The sequence below is a fragment of the Mastigoproctus giganteus genome, chromosome 13, assembly GCF_048544385.1.
Source record: "Mastigoproctus giganteus isolate SK-2022 chromosome 13, ASM4854438v1, whole genome shotgun sequence".
NCBI lineage: Eukaryota > Metazoa > Arthropoda > Arachnida > Uropygi > Thelyphonidae > Mastigoproctus > Mastigoproctus giganteus.
Window position 1 is genome coordinate 100,206,305 of NC_143587.1, and position 21,329 is coordinate 100,227,633.

Here is a 21,329-nt window from a genome sequence, read left to right on the forward strand (position 1 = left end):
AACATAAAAAAAGGCACCTGGGGTGGATGGGATCCATCCAGTTATATTAAAGGAGGCGGTAAAGGAAGTAAGCAAACCCTTAGCCATAATTATGAGAGCTTTCTTGGATTCAGGTGAGGTACCCATGGACTGGAGATGTGCAAATGTTAACCCCAATTCACAAAGGAGGATTAAAGGGCGACACAAGTAATTATAGACCTTTAGTTTAACTTCTGTTCCTGGAAAATTAATGGAGGCACTGGTTAAAGAAGCACTGCAGGATCATCTAGACAAGGCTTCAGTTATAGGTCGGACACAGCATGGTTTTGTTAAGGGAAACTTTTGCCGAACCAATTTGATTGGATACTATGATGTGATCACAAAGGAACTGGATGCAGGGAATAACTTTGATATCATATATTTGGATCTGAGAAAGGCTTTTGATACTGTTGCACATGGAAGACTGCTGCACAAATTGGAGCAGCATGGCATTGGAGGCAAATTGCTGCTATGGATAAAGGAATGGTTGAGTGGGAGAAGACAGAAAGTGGTAATCAATGGACACTGCTCTTCTTGGACTAGTGTTATTAGTGGAGTCCCTCAGGGTTCAGTGTTGGGTCCATTGTTGTTTTCTGTATTTATAAATGATATTGATGATGGTATATCAAGCTCAGGACACTAACAGTACGCTGCTGCAACAGGATCTAGAAAATTTGAGCAGATGGGCTGAGAGGTGGCAAATGAAATTTAACATTGACAAATGTAAAGTACTACATATCGGAAGCAGTAACCCCAGAGTAATGTATCAACTCTGTGGTACTACACTGACAGTGGTACAGGATGAAAATGTCCTGGAGGTAATTGTGCAGGCAGATATGAAGTTTTCTGAGCAATGCAGGCGGTCTGCAAGAGTAGCTAATGGTGTCTTGTCAAGGGTTGCTCTTACGAAGAAAGGCTTAAGTTTTGCAAATTACAGTGTCTGGAGACCAGGCACCTGCGAGGTGATCTGATTGAGGTGTATAAAGCATTGAATAGTTTGAGCATGCTCAGTGCTGATGGGATTCTTCCTCTTGCTCAGAATAATCACCTGAGAGGGCATAAATTTAAATTGAGGAAAGACAGTTGTAGGATAGATGTGCGGGATTTTGCCTTTAGCCAGCGGGTAGTTGGTTGGTGGAACAGACTTCCATCCTTTGTTGAGTAAGTTGATAGCCTAAATAAATTGAAGGCTGATCTTGACAACTATTTGGAACGAACAGGAATGTGTGAAATGGGAGCGGGTTTTTTTTTATTTTTGCTGATGCTGCATAAGCTTGCTTTCTTGCCTCATTGCCTATGCTAATGCTAAGTGCCAGAAGTTTGGGCAATCACAGACAGTCTGTAGACGAGCAGCTCTCTGTGTCAAATGTGGCTTCACTATGCACACTAGTACAGACTGCACAGCCGCAACACCAAACTGTCTGAACTGTAAAGAAGCTCATCCAGCGTATTCGAAGGAGTGTCCCCTTTGGAAATGTAAAAAAATGATACAGAGGTACAAGACCGAACATAATGTAACCTATCAAGAGGCTAAAAAATCTTTACCAGTTCCGAATACTAACAAGCCAACTTATGCCCAAATAATCAATAAACAATATCAACTGCTACCCAAATGGAGGCAGCTATACCACCAAGCAAATTACTAGCTGAATGGGCAATGTCAGTATTGTCAACAGTACCAACAAACCAAACAAAAAGCAAAGCTATAAATATGCCAATCACAGTACAGCCAGATGCCATTCAACAGCAGAATACTACAGTATCTACCACTCCTGACTCAAACCAAGATGAACAGCTTTTAGAACTATTCACTGATGAAGAGATGAATACAGGGAAACCTTATTTCCCAAAGCAGGGGTAAGGTAAGCTAGAGCAATGCAACGCTTCTGTATCTCAAAAACAAATAGAGGGTCCTAGTAAACCAAATAATGCTTACAGTAGTTCTGTAGAGGCTATTGTAGTAATTTGGCTGACATCCTAGATTTCCTTTCACAATATGATCATTTTACCAAAATATAAGCTATGCCAACTTAAAAGAATTAGTGATACAGCTTCCCAAACCGTACTATATTCTTGGAGACCTCAACAGTTGCCATCCACTATGGAAAACCATAACCTGGATAAGTGTGGACAAACCATCAAAAATTTACTTGATCAACATAATCTGTTAACTCTCAATAAATGAGTGCACACTTATATGCATTTTCCTACAGGGTCTACCTCAGCTATCGATGTCTCTTTATGCTCAGCAAACATATATCCTCTATTTGGATGGACTATTCACAGCAATCTGCTGGGCAGTGATCACTACTCTGTGATATGTGGCATTGAAACAAGTGTTCCCCCACCTTTCCTACTGAATTGCAAAATGGAACTTTTCGAAAGCCAAAAGGTATGCGTACAAGCAGCTAGCTATGTTAGAAGAAACACAGATCCAACAAACACCCATAAACTTGGCAGTAATATATATATATATATATATATATATATATATTACTGCAGGAAGCGGACAAAGAAATTGCAAAACAATCCACAAAAATATCAGCCCACTCTAAAGTGTGGTGGAATGATGATGAATGTAGTGCTGCTAAAAAAGAGAACATGAAACATCTTCAGAAAGTTCCGAACAACAGAAAACCTCCTCTGCTTTAAACAGGCAAAGGCAAAATGAATTAGACAGACCAGCAAAAAAAGGGAAGTATGGAGGCAATTCAAGTTAGAGTTTACAACCAATTATCTTCAAAATTTATCCAGGAAGGAGTACTACAAGGGTTAGTACTAAGTGCCATTCTCTCTTTAATATAATAATGAATTCAATAACACATGACCTACCAATATCTGCTACCCTGTGCTAATTTAGCACATCAGGAGTCAGCTTCCTGAATGAATTTCGGAAAAAAAAAAAAAAAAAAAAAAACAACCCAGTGAAGATTAATTAGCTTCATTAAGCAAAATACTGGAATGATAGATAAATTAATTGTTCTAAGAAGATTCAAGGAGAATGTGTACTGATGATGGGAATTTGGTGGAGGAACATACCAAGGAATAACAGAAGCGTAGGAGAGTCAATAAAATTGAGGTAAATTATAAATGAAACAGCAAGACTGAAGATTACATTGTAAATTAAGAGGAATTAAATGAAACTTGTTGCATAGAAAGTTATAATCTTTACCATGGAACTCTGTATTTCTTGAAACAAATCTCATTTGAATATGATTGAGTATATCTGAAAGGTACTTCTTGGCTGGAGACCAAATAATGGCACAACAGTCAATGACAGGCAAAATTAGTTGCTTTTAAAGGGTCACTTTAAAGCCAGTAGAAGCCTCACTATTGATAGCTTAGGTAGTGTGTTAATGAGACTAAGAAGCCAAAAACCTTTCAAAACAAGGCGCCTCCGTAGCCAGGTGGGAAGGAGCGGCAGTGCGTCGCACACGCTTCTTGATTAGACCGGGGTTCGAGCCCGTCACCACCAAATACGAAGGATGTGGAAAGGTCAGGGAATGACCACCGCATATTCCCGGAGCAATATGGCCTTAGTTGCTAATGCTCCTAAAAACCAAATAACAACAACAACCTTTCAAAACAATGTTATTTAAATGAGTTAATGGATGGAGATCACGATCTATGGTAACACCAAAATTTCTGAAGTAATCAACACCACTGATCTCTTCCTGATCAACGTGATAATACTACAGTATTAAATGTGTAAGCCGATGGCTGGGAAAAATCAACGTTGCTTGCACTTACTTGTATTTAAAGACATTGTTTAAACGGAGCCAATACAAGATGAATTTGAGACAAGACTGTGCAATATGTGCACTGGTGATTGAATTGATAACCTTGTAGACTGTAAGGTCATCAGCAAACATTTGCCATTTGGCAGTGAAAGTTTGGAGTGCTGTTGCAAGATCATTGAAATATATGATGAGTGGTAGGGGGTAAAGAAGAGAACCCTGTGGCACCCTGCAAGAGTCAAAAATAAGAAATGTTTGAAACAAGTTTAAATTAGCATACAAGAAATTGTATTAAATGGTTATGCAATGTACAGAGTCATGGTGGAAAACACAATTTTCTGTTCCTTGAAAGAGGTTTCTGATGGTGGGCAGAAGAGTCTCCTTGAAAATCTTGTGTAGTAGTTATCATGAACAGTACCATTTACAAAATGTATTCTGCCTACTCCTTTGCTTGTTATGCAGCGCCACATGATATTGGAAATTGTACTTCTGATTAAATACAGCCAGGGTAATAAGCTTTGTTAGATCAATACCAAATGTAGAATTTACCATACAATCCTGGATGTTAAATTTAGATTCATCAGAGATTATTACAGATTCCTATTGCTCAATTGTCCAGTTAGCATGTTCTTTAGCCCAGGTTGGGCTGTTTTTCCTAGTGGATTTTGTAAATAAGGGCTTCTTATGAGGTCAATATGCTCTCAGACCACTGATCACAAGTCTTTTCAGACAGTTCTATCACTTGCATTTATGCCAGTATGTACCTTCCAGATCATGGAAAATCCACGCAATAATGGCAACACAATCTGTGGAATCTGCTTGATGATCATGGAGGCATATGTGTTTTAAAAACCCCTTCTGTGCTGCAGTACTTTTCTGTTTCAGTCCAATTCCAGATTTTCTTTTGGCATCTCTAGTCTCAGATTTCTTTTTAAGTAACCTTGACATAGTAGACTGGTTACAGCCAACTTTTTTTGCTGCTATATGTTGACTAGAAAGCCCTTCCTTCAAGAGCAATAATTACTTTTCTTCCTTTTAGCTAATTAGTAGTGGTAGCATGTGATGCAAGAAAGCAAGTGTATGATGTTATGCAGCATCAGCCAAAAAAAAAAAAAAAAAAAATTCACACAACCATTCCCTCTAAATGTTTATCCAGTTCCTCCTCAAATTTATTTAACCTATCAACTTCCACGACAGATGGAAGTTTGCTCCAGCAATTAACCACCCGCTGGCTAAAGGAAAATTTCTGCACATTTATTCTACATCTGTCTTTCCTTAATTTGAATTTATGCCCACTTAGGTTCGTAATCTGAACAAGTGGAAGAATCCCATCAGAATTCAACGTGCTCAACCCATTCATGGCCTTATACACGTCAATCAGATCACCGCACAGGTGCCTAGTCTCCAGTCAATGTAATTTTCAGAACTTAAGCCTCTCTTGGTAAGAGGATCCCTTCATTCCCCTCACCAATCTTGTTGCCCTTCTCTGTACATGTTCAAGCAAATCTACATCCTTCCTAAAATGAGTGTATGCCATACTTCTGCTCAATAAGAAGTGAAGACAGCAGGTAGAGATGCTTTTATAAGAGGCTGCAATACTATCATTACAGAATGACGATATAATAGTGTCTTGAAATGATTTAATTTTATCTACAGAGGGAGTTATTGAGGAAAAATTAAACTTTAAGATGATGATGATGATGCAATTTATGTGGATGCCACTGTGGATGTGTGTATTACATTGTAATAAAGATGAAAATCATTAAAACTAACTTGTTTTTTATCCAGTGGATCAATAGGAGAGCCAGCCTTGAGGAGAACTTCTGCAGTCTTGTGCCACCCTTGGAGTGCTGCACAGTCTAAAGCAGTCCACTGGTAACAATTCCTTTTCCAATGAAGAGATAAATAAATAAGCAACAAACAGTACATAGGCAAATAAGCATGTGTATGTATACGCAAGCTACAAAACAAAAACAGCCCTAAGTGCTAAGTAAAATAATTTCCAATAAAACATTGTGAAGACACTGGCTAAAATACTATATAATAACTGAAACAATACGAGCAAGCAAATTTAAAGGTACTATTCAAAGCTAATAAAATATATATACATAAAAGCAATAATATTATATATATATATATATATAAAGATAAAAATGCAAGGAAACAGGAATGGGCTATAAGAGTTTATGCAAAATTTATAAATTAGACCGGGTTATGGATCTGGGAACTATGGTAGACGCAGAAAGGACTGGCAACCGTAATGAATAATAGACAAAAAGGTAAAAATCAGTATTTGTGTATATGGTAGGGGAGTTGAACTATAAGGTGTAGTAACGATGGAATAATAGGGAGAACCTGTAAGTAAAAAATCAATTTACCTGAAATAAATATAAAATGCAATTAATAATTGTAAGAACCAAAAGCTGTGGGTCTTAGGACTTTAACTACTTCAAAAAGTCAGCAGCGAAAATCGTAGGAGCCACAACAATAGTCCAGGTCTCTGTTTCTGTTATGATTTACAAGTAAAAGGTAGATGTATACATCACAGCCAACCCGACAGAGATCAGAAGGAAGAATAAAATAATAAATAAACTATAAAATAAAAATAATGATAAATAAAAACCTGTGGAAAGAAAAGTATAAAATTTAAACTCAAAAATATCTAAGAAATAGGGCAAAAACAACAGAACTTACTGTCTGTATGGACTGGAAGATGTTATTGTCAATGGTGAATGAAGGAGAGCTAAGTGTTCACTTGGGGTGTGTGTGTGTGTGTGTGTATATATATATACAAATATTGCAGGTTTTAAAATCAAACAAGTCGATAAATTCAAATATTTAGGATCAATCTTACAAAGTGATGGATCATCCCAAGCAGAGATCAATAAGAGAATTACAGACGGCAGAAAGGCTATCGGCATGTTAAACTCTGTTCTGTGGAGCAAAAATATCCTAAATAAAACAAAGAAACTTATAGTTCAAACGATTGTACAAAGTCTTCTATTGTAAGGAGCGGAAACCTGGACATTGAATGTCAGTTGAAGTAGCCTCGTGTAGCGAAAGGGAAGTGTAAAATCATAATCCGGCACTGTACTCCGTGTGACTGGGAAGTGAGCAATTAAAAACGTCTATTACAAAAAGCCAGCAGAGGGAGAAACAAAAACTAACAAAGTAGTGTGGAAAAGACACTAAACTTTGTAACAGAAGAGACAAGTATCGATAGTAGAGAGATAGCATCTCGATGTTGCTTTCGGCCAGCCTAATTGCTCACGAGAAATAAAATGTACTAAAAAGAATGGCTGAAAGTAATTGAAATGGAGGTGAATGAAGTAGTGCTTGGGCAGTCCGGGGTTGCAAGCCCGTATCACAGGTGGCCCCTGGATGGATGGCTGGACAATTGCCTCGTGTTTGTCAATAAAAAAAAAAAAAGTAAATTGCAGCCATTATCAACCCACTGCAGGATGGAAGCCTCCTCAACAATTCATGCTGAGGGAAATGGACCATAATCTGCCACGCTGGTCCAGTGCGGGTTGGCAGATCGACCATATTTAGCAGTCAGGGGCTTGAACCCCGGTCTACTCAAAGAGCACATGCCACTGCACTCCCACTCCTGACCACTCGGCTATGGAGGCCTTTAAGTCAATAGTGGTAATGTAAAAGAAATCAAAATAAGATAAAGAATGAGATAAAATATAAGAATACACAAAAACGATGACAAGACAAGAAACATGATACCCCGTCAATAGACAATCCGTGGGCACAAGCTTTCCACACTGTGGGACACGACAGAGTCTAGGGGGTATGAAACTATACAATATGTACAAGCCAGAATGTAAAGGAGGTTAGTCTACTGACATGATGTTTAGAACTGGGTTGTAGTTTGTAATATTTTTAAATTTAATAATGTTAAATGCTTTTGTGAAATGATGGCAGAGGAAAGCAGCCAGGAATTTAATATGTAGTAATTTATTGTAGAGTATTTTAATGTTGTCTGAAAATAGGCTGATGCTATTGCATATTGTAGCAATTCTTATACATTGGGAAAGAATTATGTTTGCATGAACATTTTTTAGAAATGTTAGAGTGCCAATGGGTAAGACTGGCTACTTTGAAGCTAAAAGCTTCTCTTTTGTTGTATATGTTGATAGTAGTATGGGGCTGTCGATTTTTATGTCTAGGTAGTTAGCTGAAAAGTCATTATTATTTGTTTTATCCAGTGTTAGTTCTGCTGGGTAAAAACCAGCAAAGCCCTGTTTAAAAGTTGGGTAGTTGAAAATGATCAAGTCATCAATGTGTCTTTAAAGTTGTATGCCTGAGGGTAGGGCTGTCTCGGCCCAGTATAGGTTAGCTAAGATGCAGCTAGCAAGGCTACCCATGGTTGTACACATGGTTTGTAAGTAGATAGATTTACTATCAAAAATGTAATTGTTGGAAACAGAGATTAACTAGGTTATTCCAAAAGACTTACAACCTATAATAACTAAGTAGTTGTTGTAAATTATATTTAGCATGGATTTTAAGTTAGCTTGGTTTATACTGGTGAATAGGCTGTTGAAGTCAAATGTTTGCACATGTGTGATGTTATTAGTTTTTAGAGCCTTTAAGACCGGCAGATTGTCATTAATAATTCTGCTATCGGGAAGGATGTCCATAATAGGTTTTAATAACCATTCCAGTGTTTTCCCGGGTTTATGGGCATAACTGTATTTGCAGGAAGTGATGAACCTCTGAAGCCTATGGGGTTTTTATGGAACTTGGGAAAAAAATAAATATAGGGAAATTTGTAATTGCTAAAGCTGATATTGAGTTTCTTGCTGAAAGCAATCAACTTTTTGGTAATGATGCTGCTATTGTTGGTGATGAACTTGTAGGTGGTACTGGAATTTAATTCTGCATTTAATGTATGGAAATAAAAGGTTTTGCAGATAATGGCGTAATTGCAGGCAGCTTTATCAACAAGGGTGATAATGAGGTGTTTCTGTAGGTTAGCCAATTGCTGTTTTGAAATGAAAGGATTGAATTTGATTCCTGAAGGTGGAAAAAATTATTTGCAATGTTCTAGCATAGTCTTTAATATGGAATTAATCCATAATTGGAAGGCTTCAATGGGAATGGTGTTGAAGGTAGGAGAGCTTGAAACAGAAGTTGAGCAGATCTTGGTATAACTGTTTTTTGAATTGTTTGAAATTTATCGTATGATATGTCCTGTATTTGAAGCCATAAGCCATGATGTTTCTGAGTTCTTTATTGTGGATGATTTCTAAATTGCCTGACAGTGGTAGAGAATGAAAGGGACCTGGGGGTGGTGGTGCAGGCAGATATGAAGTTCTCTGAGCAGTGCAGACGAGCTGCAAGAGTAGCTCATGGTGTATTGTCAATGATATATAGGAATTTTTCTAGCAGGGATAAGGAGGTGATTATTCCCTTGTATAAGGCAATGGTCAGGCCACACCTAGAGTACTGTATACAGGCCTGGAGGCCTCATTTCAGGAAGGATGTAGAGCTGCTGGAACGAGTACAGAGAAGGGCAACTAGATTGGTGAATGGGACAAAGGGGTTCTCTTACGAAGAAAGGCTTAAGTTTTGCAAATTACAGTGTCTGGAAACTAGGCACCAGCGGGGTGATCTGATAGAGGTGTACAAAGCCTTGAATGGTTTGAGCATGCTCAATGCTGATGGGATTCTTCCTCTAGCTCAGAAAAATCACCTGAGAGGGCATAAATTCAAATTGAGGAAAGACAGATGTAGGATAGATGTGCGGAAATTTGCCTTTAGCCAGCGGGTGGTTGGTGGGTGGAACAGACTTCCATCCCTTGTCGTGGAAGTTGATAGCCTAAATAAGTTTAAGGCTCAGCTGGACAGGTATTTCGAACGAACAGAGGGGTGAAGTGGAAGTGGTTATTTTTATTTATTTATGTTACTTTTTTTTTTTTTTTTTTGGCTGATGCTGCATAAGCTTGCTTTCTTGCATCAAATGCTTCTACTAATGCTAATGCTAATGTTATAATATGGCCGTGGTGTTGGTCAATAAAAGGTTGGAAATTAGCCTGTTGACAAATACAGATATTGGAGGCTAAATTGGAATTAAATTTGTCCATGTTAGTAGCTAGTTGCTTATAATTACAGATTCTGAGTCCAATAGGTTTATTGTATCTAAATCTCAATATAATATTCAAGTTATGGCAGCCATCTGGAAGTAGATTATTTGAGGTATTAATACAGTCATTAATATTGAAGTTGTCCAAGCAGGAATTGAATTTAAAAATGATAGTGGTATTATTAACATTAGTAAGTTTGAAGTTTGATTTTAATCTAAATTTGCATATATCTGTAATAAGTCATGTAGGTGTTTTTATTTAAAATTGAAAGAGCAAATGAATTTGGTAAAGTGCCTTTAGTATGCTGTGCTTTGTACTAAATAGTAGATCGTGAATATTTTTTACATTGAACTGACTGGTATCCCATTCAGTAAAGGTATGATGAAATGTACCAAGCTTATATTTGTATGTGGTAATACTATCAGATTTGTGTTTCTTATAGAGTTTTGAAGCAGAAAGACCTTTGGTTACTTTTTTAATTGAATTAATTAATTCAATATTTTGAATTGAATTAATTTAATTAATTTAATTGAATTTGTTGTTAACAACAAATTAAGCCCATATGGATAGAACGATTTAAGCTTTAACATGAATATTTCTTCTTGTTGATTACAGGCAATTGGACCATGTACTTGAGCTAGGATAGAAATATAAATATAGGAAAAACAGTGTGACTGGAAATGATTGTATTCAACTTCTTGTTCGGCGTTATTGACAGTGCGATTATTTTGATGTCTGATCTGTGTAGGTTTAGCCTAAGGTGTAGCCATTATTGGTTTGTCCTACGTATTTCATGTTGCAGGTTTGACAAGTTACAAGATAAATCACATTACTGCTTTTGCAAAAAATGGGTTCCTCATCATTATTAGCAGTGTGTTGTGGGTGCATATATGGATATGTAAGGCAAAGTTTGTTAGAGCATTTCCTGAATTTTAGATTAATGTGGTGATGATATAAAATCAGGCAGTAACCTCTATACAATTCTGGTTGGGAGCATTAGATGCAAAATTGTTCTGAGTGGTGTGTGTAAAAGGTGTATGTTGCAAGTAAGGAGAGTGTATCAAGGGGCCTGCGCAGGAATCGCAGAGAGGAAGTTGTTTTAGCTCGCCTCCGCATAGGACACAGTCATCTTACACATGCATTTCTGCTGAGGGCAGATGACTGTCCTATGTGTGAGAACTGTGATACCTATTTAAGCAGGCGCCTCCGTAGCCAGGTGGGAAGGAGCAGCAGTGCGTAGCACACGCTTCTCGATTAGACCAGGGTTCGAGCCTATCGCCACCAAATGCGGAGGATGGCGAAAGGTCAGGGAATGACCACCGCATATTCCCGGAGCAATATGGTCTTAGTTGCTAATGCTCCTAAAAACCAAATAACAATAACCTATTTAAGTATACGTCACATTTTAACAGAGTGTCCATGTTTTAGACATGAATGTGATTTTTATTTTACTGCTTTTAGTTATCTGGCTGAGTCTTATACACTTAGTCAGATTTCATCCGACAATGACAATGTGTCTGCTGTTTTTAGCTATTTAAAATCAGTAAACCTTTTCACTCGTATTTAAAATTTACCTTTTATTGTTATTTCTTTGTTGATATATTTTTTATTTTTATACCTTTTATATCTCTGTTATATCTTGACATGGTGGCCGAACTAATTAGGTCACTGAATGTTTAACTTTTTATATATGACCTGGATTTGGCGCATTATAGCCTTAGTTGCTAATGCGCCAATAAAATACAAATCAAAGTATCAAGGGGCTGTACAGAAATGGGCCTCCCCGGGGTCAAATTTATCCTATTCTGCCCATGTAGTATGTCATTACTAAGGTGGTGGTTCATAAAAAGTGTCAAGACACAGACGCGTCCAAAAACATATAAAAATATAAAATCCAAATTAAAAAAAAAAAAAAAAACATTGCCAAAAGTAAAACTGTATAATAACATTGCTAAGAGGAAAGCTGTATGTGAAGTAATACAATAGCTATCAAAGGTAGACATTACAAAAATTGGTCCATGGTTACCAGAAACTGAAAAAAGATGGATAAACTTAGTAAGATGCAGGTGTCAGGCTATTCAAGGCAGAGTTAGCAATGTCATGACAAAGCTTGCGAGATACATAAAAAGATAAAGATGCAAGGAAATTAGGAAAGTCTTATCAAGCAGGAATGGGCTATAAAAGTTTGTGCAAAATTTATAAAATGTATATTAGACCAGGTTATCCGGGAACTACAGTAGACGCAGAAAGGACCGGCAACCATAATGAATAATAGACAAAAAGGTAAAAATCAGTATATCTGTGTATATGGTAGGGGAGTTGAGCTATTAGGTGTAGTAATCATGGAAGAATAGGGAGAATCTGTAAGTAAAAAATCAATTTACCTGAAATAAATATAAAATGCAATTAATAATTGTAAGAACCAAAAGCTATGGGTTCTAGGACTTTTAACTACTTTTCTTTCCACAGGTTTTTATTTATCATTATTTTTATTTTATAGTTTATTTATTATTTTATTCTTCCTTCTGGTCTCTGTCGGGTCGGCTGTGATGTATACATATACAGTTTACGTGTACATCTTAACAGAAATAGAGACCTGGACTATTGTTGTGGCTCCTACGATTTTTGCTGCCGACCCTTTGTGGAAGTAGTTAAATTCCTAGGACCCACAGCTTTTGGTTCTTACAATTATTAATTGCATTTTATATTTATTTCAGGTAAATTGATTTCTTACCTACAGGTTCTCCCCATTCTTCCATGGTTACTACCCTTATAGCTCAACTCCCCTACTGTATACACAAATATACTGATTTTTACCTTTTTGTCTATGTGCGCACACACACACGCACACACACACACACACACGCACAGGGTGTTTCAAAAGTGGTGGTTAATAATTTAAAGGTGAACTGTACAGACTACAATATGCAAAAAAAGCTTAGTAAACATGGGTCCTTAAGTGAATCGTTTTTGGGATATTGCACATTTCTAGTTGGGATCCACCACAGACTTGTTTTTTTAGATTAGGTTATGCTCATTCTCTCCCTTTCCCCTCTCTCTCAATGCTCTGAGACGTAGCAGGCATACTAGTACTTGTCAAAGGATAGTCAACATGGAAAGAGGTTACAGCAACAAAGAGTATGCGGAAATTAACTTCATGTATGGTAAAGCCAACAGCAGTGCACTCGAGGCTGCACATTTGTACCAAGAAGCATTTCCCAGCCAAACGTAGCCCAACAGGCACACATTCATCAGGGTACATTAGCACCTTAGATAACATGGGCGGTTCGCATATGGAGTACAAGCAGGTAGGCCCAGAAGCATAACATCTGATGTTGAGGAAAGGTGTTAGTAAGAACATCCTGTAACCTGTAACATCTGTAAAATCCTGTGGTGTTGAAACCAAAAATTAAAAATGTATTATCTTATGTTTAATAAAACCATCCTTAGCAAAGGATTCACAGCTTTTTGCTAAACTAGTGCTGCCATAGTCAGTGGTGAATCTTAACAGAAAATGTGCATTATCTCGAAAACGGTTCATTTGCGGCCCGATGTTCACTGGGACTTTTTTGCTTATTTTAGTTTGAACTTTTCACCTTTAAATTATTGACCATCATTTTTGAAACACCGTGTGTGTGCATGTGTGTGTAGATATTGTATTGATAAGAGGTTGAAAGGAATATTACAATATATTTATATGGTTTATGGACCAGGGACACTGCTTTTCTTTTTTTTTTTTTTTGGCAGAAAGAACCCAACGACCATAATGGATATATAAGTTAGTAGAAAGATATCTATTAGTCAGTGCCCCCCCCCCCCAAGCTAGCAGTTTTCTGACCCACCTAACACTGCCTTGATAGCATCAGCAAATATCCTTGCACCCTTTCTATTTAAGTTTACCCATCCCTGTAGAAGCAGTCTCTTCTGTCAACAAGCACAGACCAGGCTGAAAAAAATTCTACCCCTTGAGCCTTGCACAATCTCTCCAGGGCTGAATTGATCGACGAGGCTCTCATCATATACTCCCTCCTATTGTGTCTGGGCAGAATTGCAGACACTTTCACGTTCAACCCTAACTCTCGACTTTTTTTCAACATTGACCTTACTTGTTGAGTAAATCTGCAGATTTTCTCAACAAGTACAGGTCAATGTTGAAAAATTATACAAATTATATTTGTATAATTTCAGTTTTACAACTATTGAATTAATCAAGGCATAAGTAGCTGTGCCTTGATTAATTTTACAATTAATTTTGATTAATTTTACAGATTAATCAAGTAATGTACTTGAAACATAAAATATAAAATATAGAACTATTCTAGTTCTATATTTTATGTTGGCCACATGATCAATCCACACCCTGTCAAACATGACTGGTTACTATACTTATTGCTTTTTATCTGTTATTTTTCATTATATTCAAAAATTCTCACTGTCGGTCCCTTCTTTCTGAATTGTAATGTTATTTTGGTTAATTTATACGATTCTGTATGTTCTAGAGGTGCTGCCCATGGGTATTTACATTCAGATTTTCAAGTTTTTAGTTAAATTTTATATTTCTGTTATTCAGGAAGGTATTTGCTCACTGGTTGCTGTAGTATAGAGGTTTCAGTCACCCACCTTATACATTTCAGGGTAAAGAGGTTATTGAAACACTACATTCTTCCTTCACCTACTGGAATGCCTTGTAGCTGTGCCCTATAATTCTCCCTGAAGAGATGGGGCATTGTGGCCAAATTTTTCCTTCTCCATTTTACCAAGTATAATTTTGCCATCCTTTCTTTATATACTGAGCAACCTGTTTACACTCTATTAGATAATTCTTTCATAAATTCATTTCATTTTGCAAGATCTTTAGTCCAAAAAAAAAGAAACAAATCTCACTGGCTTTCCTGGTGTTTTTCACTTCATAAAATTCTCTTCCAGTTAATTAGGTAATTTATTTATGATAAATTTATGTCTAAAATATATGTCTGAATATGTGTATTCAGAAAAAAGTGTCTGAATGACAGATTAGAATATTCTTCCCTCATTCACGCTACTAATCTCTCTCTGAGGGACTCATATACTTCAGTCAAATCAAATTCAGTCACCACCCACCCCCAAAGTGGAAAGTTAAGCTCTGCAGACTTCATCTTCTAAGCCCCCCCCCCCCACACACACAGAAACAGTACTTGCCACTCTTCAACAATCTAGTCACCCCCTTTGTGCCCCTTCTCCAGAATTCTTTCTTCAGGTGTAGCCTCCAGGTCTGGATACAGTATTCCAAGTGTGATGTTTGCAGTTCACAGTATTCCATGTGTGTTGTTAAAAAGCTCTGATAAAACAGAACTTTTTAACTAGATAAAACTGAGAGCAGCAAGGAGGGCACACGCTCTTCTTGCTGCCATCTTACACTGCATTTCAAACTTCTTGTCTTTCTCGAGCAGGATCTCCAAGTCTTTCTCATGCTGGATATCCTTTAACACTTAATTTAATTCCTTTCCACTTAATTATTATTATTTTTTTTTTTTATGAAAACCCCAAGCACAAAAGGTATTATAACCTATAGTACTCAGTACTGTGTGTGGGTTGAAGGTTGAGAGGATGAACAAAAGATATCTGAGTTTCTGTACATTATAATTTCCAGGAAATGTGTGAAGAGAATTTGTTCCAGAAAAGGAAAGTTGAAAGAATACATGAAGAAGAAAAAAAGTTGGACAGTAAAAGGATGCCAAATGGTTGTGGAATGAGTTCAGACTAGTTTGGAAGAGAGATGGGGAATTATAGAAGTCAATTCAGAAGAACAGTGCCCATGGAAATATCTATAGAAAAGGCATGCAGCAGAAACAGAATGTCTATGAGACAGAGAGTGGAGAGACTTTGTAAGAGATGGGTAATTAATTAATCTAACTGCCCTCTTTTGAATGGCATCTAGAAACCTAAGAGCATTTATGAGAGTTCTGCCCCAAATGTTAGAACCTGGCAGAGCAGATTTTAGATTTGTACAGAATGAGTAACTGTACAGAAGAAAAGTATCACCAAGAGCGAAAGAGAAAACCCAGTTTTTTAGATTGGTTGGTTGGTTGGTTTTGTTTTTTATTGGCGCATTAGCTACGGAGGCTATAATGCGCCAAGACCAGGTAGTATATAAAAAAAAATTTTTAAACTTTCAGTGACCTACATAGTTAGGTCACTATGTCAAGATGTATAACATATGTATAAAAGAAAATTGTAAATTTTATATAAGATTAAAAATGTTTATTGACTTTAAAAAGGTAAAAACAGCAGACACATGGTCATTGTCAGATAAAATCTGACTGAGTGTATACGGCTCAGTCAGATGATTAAAAGCGGTAAAACGGATATTGCTAAAATCTGGACAATCTATTAAAATATGTCTAAAGGTTAAAATTGTGCCACAGGACTCACACATAGGAGGGTCATCAGCCCTCAGCAAAAATGAATGTGTCAAATGACTGTGTCCTATGCGGGTCCGGGCAAGAACAACTTCCTCCTTACGATTCCCGCGCAGACTAGACTGCCACGGTCCAATTACAGGCTTTATACGATATAGTTTATTTCCAGTTTGTCTATTCCACAAGTCCTGCCATTGGGAATGTATCTTTTGATGTACTATTTGCCTGTAGTCTGTATAGGGGACTAACAGGCAGCGGTGATTATTGGGAATTGCTGATTTCGCTGCGGCGTCAGCCAAATCATTTCCCCTAATCCCAATGTGGCTGGGAATCCAGCAGAAGCGGATGTCATATTCGCGTTCATGGAGAACGTGAATCTTCTGCTGAATGCTAGACAGAACTGGATGAGGATTATATCTCACAGATATTAAAGCCTGTAACATGCTAAGAGAGTCAGAATATAAAATGAACCGTTGGTATTGGTATTTACTAATATGATCCAAGGCTAACTCTACAGCGTGCAGCTCTGCAGTAAATATGCTACATTCAGAGGGAATCTGCTCTGATATAGTGCTGTCTGTAAAGACAGCAGCAGATCCCACATATGATTCTGACTTCGAACCGTCTGTGTAGACTGGCGCGAAGTCAGAATATTCAGTTCGGTGTGCTGAATGAAGCTGCAGGTAGACACATGATGGAGTGTCTGACTTTCCCCAGTTTCTAAGCGACATGTCGCATGCCGGGACACGAGCATGCCAGGGTGGAAAGGGTTGCTTTGATATTTGGGCAACCTTGTCTACCTTGATATTAAGTTCTTTGAGTAGCTCTTGGAAACGAATACCAAAGGACGATTGGCAGTCTTTCGAGTATTGTATAAATTTTCCCATCGTGGCTCAAAAACAAATGACCACGTAGGATGGTCTGGCAGGGATTTCAGTTTTAAGGCGTACTTTAGAGACAACTGCTTACGTCGAAGTGATAACGGTGGTTCGTTTGCTTCGACGTATAAGCTCTGGACAGGAGATGTTCGAAATGCTCCAGTAGCGATACGTAGAGCCTGATGATGGACAGGGTCTAGCCACCGAAGGGCACTGTCTCTGGCTGAAGTATATACTTGGGACCCATAATCTAATTTGGATCGCACAAGTGCACGGTAAAGCCGTAGCAGGGTGCATCGATCTGCATCCCAAGATAAAGAGGAGAGCGAGCGGAGCATATTAAGGCCTCTTGTGCACTTTGTGCGGAGTTGACGTATATGATCCAAAAATGTCAGTTTTTTTATCGAATATGAGTCCCAAGAATTTTGTATTCGCTGCTACTGGAATGGCATTTTGCCCGAGCCTTAATTCAGGTTCAGGATGAAGATTACGCTTCCGACAAAAGTGTACGCAAACGGTCTTCTCCGGCGAGAACCTGAAGCCATTAGCAAGTGCCCAGGAATTCAGACTATCAATGGCTTTCTGCAGTTGTCTTTCAATAACCCTCATGTTGCACGACTGACAAAAAATGCTAAAGTCGTCAACATAGAGGGCACAGTTTACAGTTGGAGGAAGTTGTTCTGTGATGGAATTGACTTTGATGGCAAAAAGCGTGACACTTAATACTGATCCTTGTGGTACTCCCTCCTCTTGGCTGAAGGAACGAGAGAGTGAGGATCCCACACGAACTTGGAAAGATCGATTGGCTAAAAAGTTTTTGATAAAAATGGGGAGTTGCCCCCTAAGGCCAAGGCTATGCAGATCTTTTAAGATGCCAAATCTCCAAGTTGTGTCATACGCTTTCTCCATGTCAAAGAACACCGACACCAAGTGTTCGCGTTTTAGGAAAGCATCCCGGGTGGATGCTTCCAATCTAATAAGATGGTCCAAAGTGGACCGGCTCCTTCGGAAGCCGCACTGGATGTTGGAGAGAAGGTCATTTGTTTCGAGATACCAAATTAAACGAGAATTAACCATTCTCTCCAGGATTTTGCACAAACAGCTAGTCAGAGCAATAGGACGATAATTGGTGGTGACTTTTGGATCCTTTCCTGGCTTAGGAAAGGCAAGAACAATTGCCTTTCACCAGGAGTCCGGAAACTGCCCTTCAGTAACGATTCTGTTATACAGAAGGAGCAGACAATCCATAGATTTTGGTGAAAGATGTTTAATCATTTCATAATGGATGCCATCTGGTCCAACGGCACTTGCTTTGGAAAGAGCGAGGGCTCTTTTCAGTTCCAGAATAGTGAAATCCCCGTTGTAGGGATAAATGCTCTTAGATTTAAAGTTAAGTGCCTCTTTTTCGATTTTATATTTCAGGACCAGGAACTCTGGGGAATACGAAGATGTTTCAGAGATGTTAGAGAATGTTTCCCCAAGAGCATTGGCTATTGCAGTTGGATCTGCAATAGCGCATCCATTATAATCTAGGATTGAAGAAGGGTGGGATGTATATTTTCCCTTCATTTTCCGGATTTTATCCCAGACTACCTTAGAGTTGGTAGACTGGTTAATAGATGATGTAAAACGGATCCACGATTCCTTTTGACTCTGACGGCGGATATATCATGCTTTGGCTCGTGCACGTTTAAAGGTTATAAGGTTGGTCGTGGTGGGATATCGGCAGAATATCCCCCACGCTTTGTTTTGAGCCTTTTTTGCTGCTGTGCATTGTGAATTCCACCAAGGTTTAGGAAATGGTGGAAACCGGGCAGATGTTTTTGGAACAGCATTCGCAGCTGCTTGGACAATATTTTCTGTGATGTACTTAACTGCATCATTGATAGACTCTTGACTGACTGTGCTAAGATCAAAATTTGCCTGATGTTGGAAGGCAGTCCAGTCAGCCTGATCAATCTTCCACCGTGGTAACCTAAAGGGAAGACATGGTCTCCCACTGTGTAACAAGGTTATCACGGGGAAGTGATCGCTTCCGTATGGATTCTCCTCCACTTCCCAAGTGAGTGAAGGGAGTAGAGAAGGGGAGCAGATAGAGAGATCAATGGCAGAAAAAGTACGGGTAGGCATGTGGAAGAAGGTGTTTTTTCCAGTATTTAGAGGGGAAAGGTCATTGTCATTGAGCATACGCTCAATGACTCGTCCCCTTCCGTTGATGTTAGCACTACCCCACAGGGTGTTATGTCCGTTAAAATCCCCGAGAAGTAAGAAAGGGGGAGGCAGCTGCATTAGAAGATCATCAAGGTCTGCCTGGGAGATGTCAGTCCCAGGTGGCAAATAGATAGAGCACACAGTTAATAAAAATCCCACTGAAAGGCGAATTGCGACAGCCTCTATGCTGGTTGTAATTAGCAAGGGCTGCACTGGGGTCTGGTTACCCACAAGGATAGCCACTCCCCCATGTACAGAGCCATCCGCAATTCTATCCTTTCGAAAAACTGTGATGTTGTGCATGGTGGGATCATCATTTGCCTTTAGATATGTTTCCTGCAAGCAAAAGCAAACTGTCTCGTGCTTTTGCAGGAGGGCCTTGATGTCATCAATATTTCGCCGGAATCCACGACAATTCCATTGTAGGAATTTAGCCATTATTTTGGCTTGGTGGGTCCATCAGGCGGCTTCCGAGGTGCTGAGGGCTTACTTTTATCAGTCTTGGATTTATCTTTTTTGGGGAAGAAAGGATGCTGTCCCATGTCCATTTCCTCCTCCGCAAAGAGTTCCAAGACTGACTCTTCGGGTACCTCCTTCTGCTCGACATCCATCTTTTCTCGGGTTATAGGGGGGACTTCCCCTTTCTTATTCTTATCTTTCATAACTACCTTTGTAATTTGTGGAGCAGTAGGAGGTACCGATATAGGAGTGGCAGCTGATTGGTCCTTCTGTGCAGGTTTTTGTGAACTTAAGAGATAACGCGCGATGGGAGTGAAAGACTCCTTTGGAGGAATGGTCATGTCCGTCTGAGTTCCGACGGAACATCTCCCTGCTACCTTCTGGGTGTAGGTAGGTTTGTTGATATTCAGAGGTTTGACAGATTTCCTTGCCTCCTGGTATGATATATTTAGCTCTGCCTTCAGCCGTTGAATTTCTTTTTCTTCTTTCCACCTCTGGCATGCTCGTGAGTAGGCCGGGTGTTCGCCTTCACAGTTAATACAGGTGGGTTTTGCGGCTGAACATGCTGTTGTTTCGTGGTCCTTTGCACCGCATCGAGCGCATGCAAGGACTCCACGGCAGGCCATTTGAGAATGTCCATACTTCTGGCACTTAAAGCACCGTAAAGGGTTCGGAACGTATGGACGCACTGAACAGTTGATGTATCCAGCTTTAATCTCATCAGGAGGTTTAGGAGAGTTAAAAGTCAGGATAACGCTCCTGGTTTTAACAATTTTTCCATCCCTTCGCGCAGTAATTCTCTTGACGGCAATGACTCCCTGTGGTTTTAATTCGGAGCAGATTTCCTCCTCGGTTACGTCGAGAAGGTCCCACTCCGAAATGACACCTCTCGATGAATTGAGTGTTCTGTGTGGTGTCACTGTTATAGGGATTCCTCCGATTGATGTTGTTCGGAGTAGATGTTCCGATTGCTGGTCATTTTTAGTTTCAATTAAAAGGTCTCCAGAACGAAGCCTTTTAACTGATTTGGGTGAACCTGCTAACCTGTCTAACCCTTTTTGTATAAAAAAGGGCGACATTTTACCAATTGGTGTCTCATTGGTAGAATGCATAATTAGGAACCTTGGGACTGGCCCTGATGGTAGTTCGGTTCGCTGCCTCTTTTTAGCAATAATGCTATTTGGATCTTTGTCAATGGTTTCAGATAGGGACCGGGTTGGGGCCCCTGAAGAAGTTAGTTTATCAGGATTCATGGAGTTTATTAAGTTGTTCAGTGCCCGGGCACCCCACCCACCACGGAGCCCAAAGGGACGCCCACTACCCGGCATGCAATAAATGCGCTCGGGAGTGGGACGCCAGGGCTACCCAGACACTATACCCGCACCGCCGCCAGCCTGAATCCTGTCCCTCGGACCATGAGGGTAGGGGCGTGGCATTGACACGGTTGACCCTTGCAGGCGAGCCTACTAGCCGATTGATCCTAGCCGGGCCTTCCAGGACCACCCGTCTTGTCGAAGCAGGGGCCAAAGT

General features: G+C 39.2%; 1 protein-coding gene across 1 annotated transcript in view; it reads right to left on the reverse strand.

Moving 5' to 3' along the window:
* Window positions 1-21,329, reverse strand: part of LOC150076305 (transient receptor potential cation channel subfamily A member 1 homolog) — a 379,883-nt gene that overhangs the window by 122,349 nt on the left and 236,205 nt on the right. The window contains exon 13 of the mRNA XM_090387313.1: window positions 5,529-5,640. Coding sequence (XP_090243439.1) covers window positions 5,529-5,640 — 112 coding nt within the window. The remainder of the gene's footprint in view (window positions 1-5,528; window positions 5,641-21,329) is intronic.